The sequence below is a fragment of the Aspergillus glaucus genome, assembly GCF_001890805.1.
Source record: "Aspergillus glaucus CBS 516.65 unplaced genomic scaffold ASPGLscaffold_12, whole genome shotgun sequence".
NCBI lineage: Eukaryota > Fungi > Ascomycota > Eurotiomycetes > Eurotiales > Aspergillaceae > Aspergillus > Aspergillus glaucus.
Genome location: NW_019170464.1, coordinates 117,464 through 129,488, shown reverse-complemented (window position 1 = coordinate 129,488; position 12,025 = coordinate 117,464). Strand labels below are relative to the sequence as shown.

The window sequence follows — 12,025 nt, the reverse complement described above, 5'->3', positions numbered from 1 at the left end:
GAGATACTTTCTGCTCCCGTCCTGACCGCCCACATGACACACCGCCTTCTACCCGCATCTTATCGCTTCATCATTTGGAGGCAATTCTTCCCTGTGTTTCATATGATATTCGATGTTAATTTTCAGGAATTATTGCCTTCAGAATGTCGCTCAGTTGCTTGGACTGGAATCCATTGATCTTTTCTTCAATGGAGTCCAGTAATCATGACACAAGTACGGAAACCATCCCGTCGCTGAAGCGGCATGCAGCTTGCGATGAGTGTAGTAAGTCGCCAGCGGCCTCTGAAAGGCCTTGAACTTGCTTGTATGGACGGCTGAACTGTACTGGGATAGGGAAAAGGAAACTGAAATGCTCCGGAGAGTCTACGGGCTGTACTCGATGCATCAAGCAGTCTCTGGTCTGCCATTATTCAATACAGAAACAGATGGGACGACCGCCTAAGAAACGAATGCGTGAAGACGACGAAGACACAGAACTTGGTGATATACAGGGAATCGAACAATGGCCAGAGCTTGGTAGTGCTCACTTACCTGAAGAAAATGCACTCGCCGACGGCCTTTTCCCTCAAGTCTATTGTGCACCGTATCGAGTACCGCATGCCTTCCCACATCTATTATCTATGGATAATGATTATGGTCAATCTTTGCAAACACACAACACTGGGATCATGGAGCCGCTCCCCGCTACAGCGAGTCCATGGCCGGATTTCTCCAGTGTGTCTGCGGCAACGGCTTCATCATTCGCAAAGCCTGCGGGATCGACCGATACACAGTCCTCTTCTTCCAGTGCCGTTCCACAATGCTCGTGCTTATCATACTTATATTTATGTCTCAGTCATCTTTCTTCTTTGTCACCTTTCCCGATTTCTCATCACACAATATGCTCGTTGTTTATTGGTACGAAGACGGCCCGGGATGTCATACGGTGCGCGGAATGCCCAAAAACATATGCCACTGGCGTGCAAAATGTCATGCTTACTGGGACTTTACTAAATGTTGTCGCTGATGGATGGTTGCGCGTGTCGAAAGCCGACCCTGTAGAACTTGGGAAACAGGCCGCCCCTCCTGCCTACGTGACTTCACTAACAGAGTCGTCCCCGAACTCCGCAGAGAGCTGGAGGAAATGGCTTCGCCAAACAGTCAGAAATGCTATCATTGGGGGTCCCCTTGACCCTGCCGGCCGCGTGCGCTGCTCAGATTCGCCGAATTTACTCTCTCTTGTTACGGAATTCGAAGAGCGTCAACAGAAATGGCATGCAGGGAAAGATGCGCCTATATGGGTGTCTCCACAGAAATCGTCGGCCAACTTCGAAGGTCAGGGTGACCTCTCCAACGATCAATGTGATGAGAAAGATTATCTTTGCCTTCGCGTGATTCAGAGCGTCAAAGATGTCATATCCAAATTCGACTTTGGGCCACATGAGTATCCAGATGGTACAGAGTTTTAAGCAAAACCGACGTTCTTATTGCATTTGCATCTGGCATATTGGCATGTTGGCAAGCTGGGGCGTTTAGGGTCAACCGGGCATGTTACAGTTTTATAACGAGTCACGAACTTTTGCGCACGAGGCGTTATTGTGGCATTTGAATTTGGTATATACAGCAGGTATTATGCCAAACGACATATTTTATTCCATTTTCACCAAATTATGTTCACCCATTTTCTATATCTGTGTATCAGATGCAATATTCATTAAGCAAAGATATAAGAAATGGCAAAAATCTCAGAAGATCATTCTTCCTCCTCATCATCCACAATGTAACGGTTCTTCTTTCGAGACAACGCCTCGCCTGCTGGTGCCTCCGGTGATGCACGTCTGGGTTTAGCAGCTGGCCTTTCTGACGCGGCAGTGTCTTCATCTGCTTCAGCATCGGCGTCCTCTTCCTCGCCCAGCACTTCTTCCTCATCGTCATCGTCGCCGATTTCGGGCTCTTCATCACTACCGACGAGGAACCCGTCGTCTTCGTCATATTCATCCTCGCGGGTCCGACCCCGGCGGCCATAGTCCTCATCATCCGTGTGGATCTCACCGCGACGGTTCGGTTTGCGAGTTGCCTTCGTGCGTGGTCGTGTGGTGAGAAGGCCGTCGTCATCTTCCAATCCGCCCACGGTAAGGCCAGCTCCTCCGGTGCGGGGCACGCCAGCCCGGCGGCCGCGATCCATTTCGCGATCTGCGAGTTGCTGGCGCCGGCGAGCTGCCTTCAGTTTCTCACGTTCTGCCAGCTCAGCCTGTCGCTTGGCCAGTTCGGGGTCTTCCTTGACTTCGATGACCGGTGCCGATCCGTCTGCGGTCTTCTTGCCGCCGCGGGTTGCCGCAGCCAGCGATTCTTGAAGTCGCTGGACGGCATCATCCGTTTCCATTGTTGTCGGGAGAACAGTGAGACCATGTGTCAAGTGCGAAGTCAACCGGAAAACAGAGGAAGTTTCCGCGGCCGCACCCAAATAGACGTGAGAATCCAACTTCGTGTCATAGTTGCCAGATCGGTCAAGAGGTGCAAGTGCTTTGGTTGATATCCTGTACTGTTCCTTGGGGGCTGAAGCGAGTTGAAGCGTCATTGATCCATCTTCCCATCGGATAACGCGAGCGTTGGATTGGAGGAGAGAGTCATCGTTCGGGTCATGGCGCCAGCAAAGTGATGTGGCTGCTGTAGCGTACGGAGGCGCAACATAGGTCTCGGGGTTGAACTCTTCTGTTTCAAAGGATAAGAAGGTGGGAACGGGCATAGTGTAGACCTGTGAGTTACACAAATCAACAATTGAGATCATGCAATTGCATTCATCAGTGCGCAATACCTCTCCATTTGTGGTCGCTGGCTCTGGCGCTCGACCTAAGCCCAGGTCCATAATGTTGACGGTCTCTCCAAACTCCCCTTCCCCTGGACCCTCGTAATCCATACGATCTTCCGTTCGATCATAACGGCCCTCGTCGTCGCCGGAATTCAATTGTTCATCGTCGAGTCTTCGCTGGGGTTGACTAGTGGAACAGGGTCAGCCGGTGCCGTATTCACAGCAACATATGTATATCCATACTCATCCTCTGCCAGTTCTTCCAGTCCTCCTTCATCTCCATCTGAGCCAAAGAGATCTGCGTCGTCGTCACCATTCGGTTGGTCTAGGTCCATGTTGTCTGCGGCTGGGGTATTGCTGTGTTCGCTCCCAGCTGGACTCTGACCCCGACCTGAGCGTCCCGGACGACGCACTATCTCTTCATCTGACGAGGACATTATGTGTATGAATATCGGTGAGCTGGCGTAGAATTAGAAGAATCGAGGCCGGTCAGGTTCAAGGTGAAAAACGCGCTCCAACTATCTGATGAACTCGAGTCGCGGCTATTCAAATCGACTGCTCAACAGTCTGTATCCTTGTACCTCACCTTATTCGAGGCTTCGTAAGTTGGAATCAGTTTCGGCGTTATAATCCCGTCCTTTTTACAGTATTCTACTTGGTTTATCGCGCCGGAGCTTCACTTGCCTCGGAACAGCATGATGATCCGTCCCGCTCCTAATCAGGACTAGCTCCGGGATCAACTCCACGGGCCAGACCAAAAGAGGCGATTCACACCAATTGCCTCAGTGTTGCTTCTTCCCCTGTGTCCATCGCCTGCGGGTTATTCTTTTTATTCGAGTGTATTGTCTTGCCGGTCCTCAGGATTGCGTGGCTCAAAATGGCGACCTTTTTCCAGAGTGTGTAAGTGATTTTATTTGGGGGGAAGGGGGAGATTCAGGGACTGATAACTCCCCCGGTTGTCCCCTGATTCTCCATGCTGCGGAGGAACGCTACACAGCACAAAGAAACGTCCTCTTTATTTATTTGATTTTACTTTTTATGCGCACATTTTTCTTGTGGCATCTTTTGATCTGCTCCTAATTTCCATTATGCTTCTCACCGCTTCAAGTACTGGCGCTAACTCGGACTCGTCTCAACTCTAGTCGCCAAGGGTTTGGCAGAGGAGGTAACAACAAGAACAACAACAATAATAACACCAACAACAACAACAACAACAACAACAACAACGCGACTCCCAAGTCTCCCGCTCCATTGCCTGTCGCTCAAGCTCCCCAAATCTCGCCTGCTCCCAATTCTCCGTCTCTCGGTTCGCCGCTACCAATGGACAGCCCCGCCGCATACGATCCCGATGCACCCAAATACTTCTTTCAGGAGAAGTACGCTCCTCTGAACGTAAGGGGTAACTTCTTGACTCTCTGTGCCTGTCCGAAGAATGTGGAACTGGGAGAATGGCTGGCCCATCAGAGTAAGCGGTCCTGGCGCGGTATGGTTGGAGTATGTATGCCAGAGACTGACACTATACAGTTGTCGAGCAGTACCGTTTGCTTCATGCGATGCTGCAGGTAATCCAAGAGGTCAATGGAGTCACTGGCCTTCCTATTTGCAATGAGGCCACCTGCCCAACCATGTCTGCAGGACGGTAAGTCACAATACAATGGACATGGAATCTGAAGTTTGAATTTCCGACTAATGGGACCCTTCTTCCTCTAGTCTGACTTACACGTGGCTTGTGGACGGTCGTGCCGCAAAGATCTCGGCTCCCAAGTTCATTAACCGTGTCGAGAAGTGGATCATCAGCAAGATTCATGACCCCGTCATGTTCCCAACCGACAAGGTGGCTAATGCCCCAGATACCTTTGCCATCAATGAGGCCTCCGGTGCTGCCCCGTCCAACCCCCCGGCAAATGCTACTGCAGAGGAGTGGATTGGCAAGTCCAGTGGTTTCCCGCCAACTTTCTACAAGGATTGTCAGGGTATCATGAAACAAATGTTCCGTTGCTACGCCCATCTCTACCATGCTCACTGGCTGAACCCCTTCTGGCACATCAACAAACATGACATCCTCAATATGGCGTTTGTTCATTTCGTGACTGTCGCCAAGTACTATAAGCTCGTTTCCGACAAGGAGATGGAGCCCATGCAGCCCCTTATCGACCTGTTTATTAAGCAACAGCGCATTCCGCCAGAGGCAGTTGGGGGTGGACACTGGGCGCAGCAAACATCTAGCTGAGCTAGAAGTATGCTTGTGACAAGGCTGCCTCAAGACCTTCTTTTACTCGCTTCTCGACGGCGATTAATTGTCTTCTAACCTGGTGTTGGAAACTTGTTTATCTCAATTTCTATGCAGTACAGTTTTGGCTTTTTGTTCATGAGCCATCTTTAACGACATGGGCAGATCAACGCAGTGGACAGTACGCCCATCGGATCAAGACATTGGAGCATATGGTATATTAGCAGATATCCTTGTTTTTGTTGTTGGTTTTCTTGTCTCCATTTATCCCTGCATATACGCTTGAATTAGTTTTTGAGGTCAGGGTTGCATGTTTTTCGTCGTTATCTACATCTAAGCATGATTGTGTTCTTCAGCCCAGTCAGATACATAGTGCATAACCTCTTATGGCGAGGATTCGTTGTTGGATGGAAGCTCTGCTTTTGTTTCTTTGTTTCTGCTAGGAATAGCGTAATGTGGAAATGACTTGACTTTTTGACCTTTGCCCTTGAACGTTATTTGCCGAATCCTGATGTATAGTCGCCGTAAAGCTCTAGCATCCGACAGTTTGAACTGAACCAGGACCCTTCGAGCTCACTTCGACTTTGTCGGGTCCGTTGTGCGATTCAGTTTTGTCGAAACACTGCGAGTGAATAGGCAGCCTGCAAGACTAATGGCTGAGACTCAATAACCCCCATTTAAACCGCTTATGATCCATAGCACCATTTGCCCTAGATGCCCATGCAGATGATATGTGCGAGTCAGTCCCAAAGTATTGGACAAGTGAGCCGAGAATCACAGGTAGATCCCGTTTTGTCCTGCGTCTGCGTCTCTATTCCCTGTCCCTTGGTCTGCGTCGTCATGATGCGCCTCGCTGCCAACGGTCCCGTTAACCACCGGCTGAGCTTCTGATGACTGCGCATCTGCATTTTCCTTATTCGTATCCGTCCCATTCGTATTTGCAACCTCAATCCATCGCTGACCCCGCCTCTCCACTTCCGCCTTCAACAACGCAATGCGCTCGGTGAACTTTGCAAGAACACCCTCGTTCTCTGATACATAGCCCTCAATATCGCGTTTATCCTCTTCCGAGTCGCAGGATTCGGCGACGAATGCTTTCATTTCATCATTGGAGCGGTGCAGGTGGGCGATGGAGTTCTGGAGCTCGGAGGCTTTGGCGAAGAGAGCGGGGAGGGGGAGCTCTTTGATGGCGTCTGCGAAGGTGTAGTGGGTGAAAATAGGATTCGGCTGGTCCGACATTTTGCTTGGAGATATTCTTGGGTCTTGATGATGGTGGTGTAGAGTACAAGACAGTCTGAATGTGGGGGTTGTTTTCTGTATCCTTATCGTTATCAGCACGTGCATAGACGATATTAAGAATGCAAATGCGTACAGCGAGGTGCTATACTCTGATGTTGTAATAAATCAGAGCACGTAGGTCACACCGGTATAGACAGAAATGATCTCATGAAATCGCTTGTTTTGTAAGGATGCATTCATAGCCCAAAGTCAGCATCTTAAGATCAACCACGTGACTTTCGGAGAAATCCTTCTCGGAGCTCGCTTTTCGAATCGGCTTATTCTCCGCCAACAACACCACCCGGTCTGTTGCAGCTGGATTCGTTCCCATAATTGCAGGATATGAGCAATGTATTCTGTGTCGCATGGCGGGTTCCATGCCCAGGGCTCCGGTCCCTGAGCATGTCCCCGTCCAATGCAATTCCGCTCCGCTCCGCCTGTCGTGATCTCCGCACTTCGCTCCCATCGTGGTATTCGAACTATACCAGCCGACGGTCTTTCGAATCGCTTGCGCCATTTACCCTCTCCACAAGACGTCCTCTCCGTGTTGGATTGAATCCACCTTCTCCAGTTGCGATTCTTTCTAGACCGTTCTCATCTACCCGTTCCTCGTTGTCCGAATCTACCCCTCCGGTTGAACATGGCGTGCAGCTCCGTCGCGAACCGTTCTCTGCAGACGAAATCAAAGCGATTTTTGGAAAGTCAAAGGTCTCGCCCGCAGTGGGTAACCGGGTTCTTGCCGTTCTACAAGGTAGACGTGAGGCCGGTACTCTGGATCTCGATCTCCCGGAAGACGTAACACGTTCGGTCCGCAAGCTCAGTCTTGATACAGCTCTCAAATTTCTCCGCACAAACTACCCGCTCGACGAGGATGCAGCGATTCTTGCCCGCATTGAGCGGGAAGAAGCGGAGGAGGAACAGAAGTTGATTCGCCGTGCGGAAGAACTGGGATTGTACAAACCGCAAAGTGGAACTTACGACGCTGAACGGGGTGAGAAGGGTGATCCCTCTGGAAAGAGTGCTTTGTTGGAACTTCGCAAGCGAAATGAGGCGCGTATTTTGGAACAAGAAGAAAAGAAGCGCCAGGCATGGCTTGAGGGTGAACAACAAGATCTCGAAATTCTGAAACAGCAGGCGGAAAAGAATAAGGCGCTGCAAACGATCGATAACACCACAGCTCTGGAGGGTGAGTATACTTGCGTCTCTGTGCGGTTCTGGCACCTTGTTAACCCGATGGTATAGCTCGACCGCGCGCCGACCCCCAGCAACGCCCGCTATTGGCCTGGATCCAAAAACACCATTTGCGTGGTATGGATAACGACGTCGATGTATCTCAAATGACTAATGTACGCTCTCAATGCACATACGATGAAGGACTTTACTGATCTGTCTGCAGGCCCGTCGGATCATTCCATCTTTGGCAATAACATTGCTCATCATCGGCCTTGCCTACGTTTTTGCCCAGAACTACGAACCTCCATTGAAGCAGGACCGCATGTTTCCCGAAACTCCTCCTGCTGCTGCGACAGCCATGGCTATTATTGGTTTGAATCTGGGTGTCTATCTCCTGTGGAAGGTGCCACCGGCTTGGAGAATGCTCAACCGGCATTTTATTATCGTCAACGCGTGGCCTCGCGCAACTAGTATGATCGGAAGTGTCTTTAGTCACCAGAAATTGAAGCACCTTGCGTTGAACATGGGTCTCCTGTGGTTTATTGGAACACGACGTGAGTATCCAGCATTCGGATTTGGTGGTCGAACAAATACTGACATGCTTCCAGTACACGATGATATTGGCCGGGGAAACTTCCTAGCCCTATATATGGCTGCCGGTGCCTTGGGCTCGTTTACGTCCCTTGCGGCACACACTCTGCTTCTCAAGGATCTAGCCGCGACATCTCTTGGTGCTAGCGGAGCAATGTCAAGTCTCGTCGCTGCTTGGTGCATGCTCCACTCAAAGTAAGCTCAAAAACTTCACGACAATACGGCAATAACTGACAACCAACCAGCGACAAGCTCACTATTTTCTTCCTTCCCCGCAAGTGGCAGGAAACCTTCTCAGCGCCCGGATGGCTAGTCCTGGCTGGCTTCGTTGCCTTCGAGGCCGTGAGCATGGTGACTCCTTTCCGTGCCGCCAAGTTCGACCATTATGCTCATCTAGGCGGTTATCTCACGGGTACGGTATGGGCGCTTGCTTGGAAGGCAGAGCAGAAGAAGCGACGAGAGGAGAGATCGTGGTGGGAGAAGATTGTGTCTTCTGATTGATCGGTTTTTGACTTTCTTGGGCTATCGTTTGGGTACGTACGGTTCCAACGAGTCCTGTTTTATTAGATATTTGTTAGCATTGTATACCCTTCTCTGTGGAAATTGGACAGTCATTTGTATTATAACACAAATCTTTCGAATCCAGTCTAGTATCGACTAGCCTTCGACTCATCTCGTCTCGACTCATTGTTTTCGTCGTATAACCATAAAACAATCAACAAAGCGCTTCGGTGCATTGTTTCGAAAAAGCAAAGAATCCAATAATAGAGAAGCACGAAAGAAATCGGGCAATCAAAATTGTGCCGAATCTCGAGGGTAATGGGATTCTCCCTTCTCTTCGAATTAGGGCTGTGCGATATTCAAAGAGCCGTTGAAACAAAGACACATTGTAAATACCATGCTCAAGGGAATTCCTGTGTTCTTTTCTTTCTCTATTTTTCGCTCTTTATTCTTCGAAACAAACAAGACAAAGATCCAGGCTGCCTCAGGCATTGTTTACATTGCGGGACCATACATTGTCCCAAATAGGCAATGCGACTTCAAAGAGACCCAGGCCCGGACCCTCTGTGACCAGCTTAATTTTCTTGAAAAGTTTTCAAATAATCAGATAGTTTCAGATAAAATGGAAATGTCATAGGGCTGTAGTTCTTTTCATTCTTATATGTTGTAGACAATGCAAATGTCCCTTGGGCTCACTTATTATCACCTGTGGTTAGGCATACTTATATGGTTGCCATCATTCATTCACAGACCAAACGCGCCACCAGATTTATAAAAGAGGCTCTTCTCGCGTTGTTGATGTCCCTTTTGGTCAATTTTCTGCTTCGCCTCTATTCTCGCACACAATTCTCATTCTTTTCTTTTCTTCTCCCAGCTCTCATAACTCGACTTCTGATCATATAGTCTTTGGTTTTTCCCCAACAACCACCTTTCGTTTTCTAATTTTGGCTTCCAGCAACTCGCTTTGGTCGTAACCCTACCTTTCTTGTTATCTTTTGTCGTTCCATACCATACGCGTCCCACCGAGTTCTTCGGTCTCGCTCGTCAAGTCACTATGAGCCAGGAGACTTCTCAGCACAATAACAACATCAATCACATCACTGGCGAGGATGCCGTCCATAGAATGAGGATTCGCTCTCGTCGACCTGTCGACTCCATGGCTCTTCTCTTCAAGATGAAGAGGAACCGACAGGCCATCGTGGAGTCTCAAGAACCCGAGTCTGTCGAAGATAGCTCATCCTCCTGTGAAGATACTTTCCTCGTCTCTGGGAGCGAGGAGGTTGAATCTTTGGACGGGAACCAGGACGAGCCTGCTTTCTCTCAGTCTCAGGACGAACAGGTCGTCGAAGACAAGGACAAGGACTCAAACGGCGAGGTGGTTAGTGACCTGTTCAAGAGCAGGGAGCCATCGAAGCCCAAAGCCCAAGAGTTGAATAATTCCTCCAGTGTAGCAGCCTTCGCTGCTCGTGTCATCCACCCTTGGCACATCGTTGACTACCACTTGTACCTACTTCAGATCGAGGGCAAGAAAGACCTCACGGCGCGGCGTAATGGTACTCTGTTGCGTGATGGTGTTGAATGCCGCTCCCTCTGCTATGATGAGATGTTCGAAGACGACACATTCGACCCTGACTTTGTCGGCCCAGAACCCAGCGTTCTCTTTGCGGCTTTGCCTGTCCCCGAACACCACATTCAATTCAACGGCGCTGCGTACGTGCTCGAGTACGATTGGAACCTGAGAACTTTCTGCGCTCGTCACTTCGCCTGGGTGCCTGAGGACCTGCGTAACATCGAGTGTGTGTGGACCGAGGGCATCATCATCTACTGCGTCCCGATTGTCGAAATGATCGACGTTATGAAAACGGCCTTGGAACAACGATACCGTCGACTTGAATTTTTGAGCACCAATCCTCGCTGCACAACTTCGTACGTGGCACACGATGATCCCGGTATGGAGCTTGTCGTTGCGTACTCGTTCTGTCAGTTTGCTGTTGATTTTGCGGAAGCCCTTATCCCAGAGGAAACGGATGAGGGTATTGAGATCTTCAAGTTCGAATTGGAGGAAATCATGGAAGAGATTCGTCTCACCCTGCAACGTGCTTCGTATCGGGCGTGGTTTGCTGTCCGCGAAGGTCTTTCCATGGAGAAGTTCTCCCACAAGGTTCACTTCGACCGGTACCTCAACGACCTCTTCACGTACAACAAGTCGATCGAGGAGGGAAGTCTTCGTGGAAAGAAATGGCATGCTCCCGGGCTCGACACGTGCAAGAAAATCCGCGACAATGATGCTAGGAAGCGTCGGGCTAGAAACGAACGCCATCTGAAGGACGTGTTTGCCCCTTTCGATCAAGACGAAGATAAAGAGAGGCAGGAGAGAGCGTTCCAGGAGATGCTGGATAATGCAGACAAAAGCCAAGCTGATGCTCTCCTCAAAGAGCCTCTACAGGTCCCGTTGACGCCGCTCTGGGGTGAATTGGATTTTGATGAGTTCGAAATGAGCCCCGGCTCCCCTGTTGTTGTCCGCTCGGCTCCTGTACAGGATGATGGTCTCGAAATCACCGAGTACAATCACATGCCTCTCTTGCGCCTTTTGAATAACGTCCTTGACCTCATCCAGGGACAGCCGGATTTGGATACGTTGGAGAATCGGGGACGGTTTGGCGCCCTGCTGACTGAAATGGGAATTTGCGTGGTGAAAGACACTTTGGATTTGTTATCTATTGCGCCGCAGCCGGGTTTCGACAATGACGATTGGAGTCTTGTGGTCCATGATGAGGCCAGTAACGAAGAGGAGGAATCAACTGCTCCTGTTCGTCGTCTTCTCCCGAGCCCTATCCTTGATTAGCTGCTCTCTTCTCTTTCTTTTGTCCAATTTTGCTTCGTTTGTCTTTCCTTTTGTTTCTTCTCTGGTCTCTGGTCTTTTGCCCCTGGTGTTCCGTCCAGGTTCTTGCAATCTCCCTTTTTGTCTGGGTACGATATCTTCCCACGCTCATTTTTGTCATTATTTTGCTGTCGTTCAATTTTTTCCGTTCATCTCTTTGAATCTGTTTCATTCAATCTTTCGCGATTTGTCTTGTTAATTTCGTCCTGGACCTTGGTGGCAGCTTGCAGGCTTTTGCGTCGCCGTTGAACATTCCCTTCTCTTTTTGTATGAGTCCTGGTTGAGGCTCGAGCTTGGTCTCGTCTGAACGCTTTTTTTTTTTTTGTCATTGAGTACAACTGGATTGAGCTAAACTGCAGGAAATGGTAAGAGGAAGAAAGCAGAAGGAAAATCTGAAAAAAAAGAAGAAAAGAATTCACACAAATACACAGAATCTGGAAAGCTGGTCGATGCTGTAACTAGGATGTTTTATGGCAAGTGTTGGAGTATAGAGAACAGGGCACAATGAAGTTAGTACATATTTCTTTTTATTTCTGATGGTGCTAGTAAACATAAAATAATATCTAGTAAGAGGCATTCTGCA

The 12,025-nt window shown here is 49.4% G+C and overlaps 6 protein-coding genes across 6 annotated transcripts; 4 read left to right on the top strand and 2 right to left on the bottom strand.

The window, feature by feature from the left end:
• Positions 1-188: 188 nt before the first annotated feature.
• On the top strand, positions 189-1,448 carry ASPGLDRAFT_128257 (Zn(II)2Cys6 transcription factor rglT; the record flags this gene model as incomplete). Its single annotated transcript, XM_022540782.1, has 2 exons — positions 189-264; positions 334-1,448. The coding sequence occupies 2 exons, from the start codon at positions 189-191 to the stop codon at positions 1,446-1,448; spliced, it is 1,191 nt and encodes a 396-aa protein (XP_022400036.1).
• A 284-nt stretch (positions 1,449-1,732) lies between these two features.
• On the bottom strand, positions 1,733-3,225 carry ASPGLDRAFT_128069 (Paf1-complex subunit LEO1; the record flags this gene model as incomplete). Its single annotated transcript, XM_022540764.1, has 3 exons — positions 1,733-2,734; positions 2,795-2,975; positions 3,032-3,225. The coding sequence occupies 3 exons, from the start codon at positions 3,223-3,225 to the stop codon at positions 1,733-1,735; spliced, it is 1,377 nt and encodes a 458-aa protein (XP_022400035.1).
• A 220-nt stretch (positions 3,226-3,445) lies between these two features.
• ASPGLDRAFT_389123 (Mob1/phocein family protein) lies at positions 3,446-5,405 on the top strand. The gene is made up of 6 exons (XM_022545002.1): positions 3,446-3,688; positions 3,931-4,001; positions 4,056-4,253; positions 4,313-4,427; positions 4,499-4,901; positions 4,962-5,405. The coding sequence occupies exons 1-6, from the start codon at positions 3,666-3,668 to the stop codon at positions 5,016-5,018; spliced, it is 867 nt and encodes a 288-aa protein (XP_022400034.1). The 5' UTR covers positions 3,446-3,665; the 3' UTR covers positions 5,019-5,405.
• Positions 5,406-6,560, bottom strand: ASPGLDRAFT_389018 (uncharacterized protein). Its single transcript, XM_022545000.1, has 2 exons — positions 6,391-6,560; positions 5,406-6,339 (listed from the first exon to the last, which is right to left on the bottom strand). The coding sequence occupies exon 2, from the start codon at positions 6,255-6,257 to the stop codon at positions 5,793-5,795; it is 465 nt and encodes a 154-aa protein (XP_022400033.1). The 5' UTR covers positions 6,258-6,339; positions 6,391-6,560; the 3' UTR covers positions 5,406-5,792.
• A 78-nt stretch (positions 6,561-6,638) lies between these two features.
• On the top strand, positions 6,639-8,561 carry ASPGLDRAFT_36109 (rhomboid protease PCP1; the record flags this gene model as incomplete). The annotated part of the gene is made up of 5 exons (XM_022544651.1): positions 6,639-7,482; positions 7,539-7,642; positions 7,693-8,023; positions 8,078-8,255; positions 8,306-8,561. The coding sequence occupies 5 exons, from the start codon at positions 6,639-6,641 to the stop codon at positions 8,559-8,561; spliced, it is 1,713 nt and encodes a 570-aa protein (XP_022400032.1).
• Positions 8,562-9,197: 636 nt separating this feature from the next.
• Positions 9,198-11,766, top strand: ASPGLDRAFT_47871 (uncharacterized protein; the record flags this gene model as incomplete). The annotated part of the gene is made up of 1 exon (XM_022546770.1): positions 9,198-11,766. A coding segment is annotated over exon 1 (1,787 nt), but the record flags the coding sequence as incomplete, so codon positions are not given.
• Between the last annotated feature and the right edge of the window lie 259 nt (positions 11,767-12,025).

Excerpts from the sequence above, each read along its gene's own strand:
- ASPGLDRAFT_389123 (XM_022545002.1), top strand. The coding sequence starts at position 3,666 with ATGGCGACCTTTTTCCAGAGTGT. Across the intron at positions 4,002-4,055 it reads CACCAACAACAACAACAACA|CTCCCCAAATCTCGCCTGCT; the intron begins ACAACAACAACA and ends CTGTCGCTCAAG. Across the intron at positions 4,254-4,312 it reads AGAATGGCTGGCCCATCAGA|TTGTCGAGCAGTACCGTTTG; the intron begins GTAAGCGGTCCT and ends GACACTATACAG.
- ASPGLDRAFT_389018 (XM_022545000.1), bottom strand. The coding sequence starts at position 6,257 with ATGTCGGACCAGCCGAATCCTATTTTCACCCACTACACCTTCGCAGAC.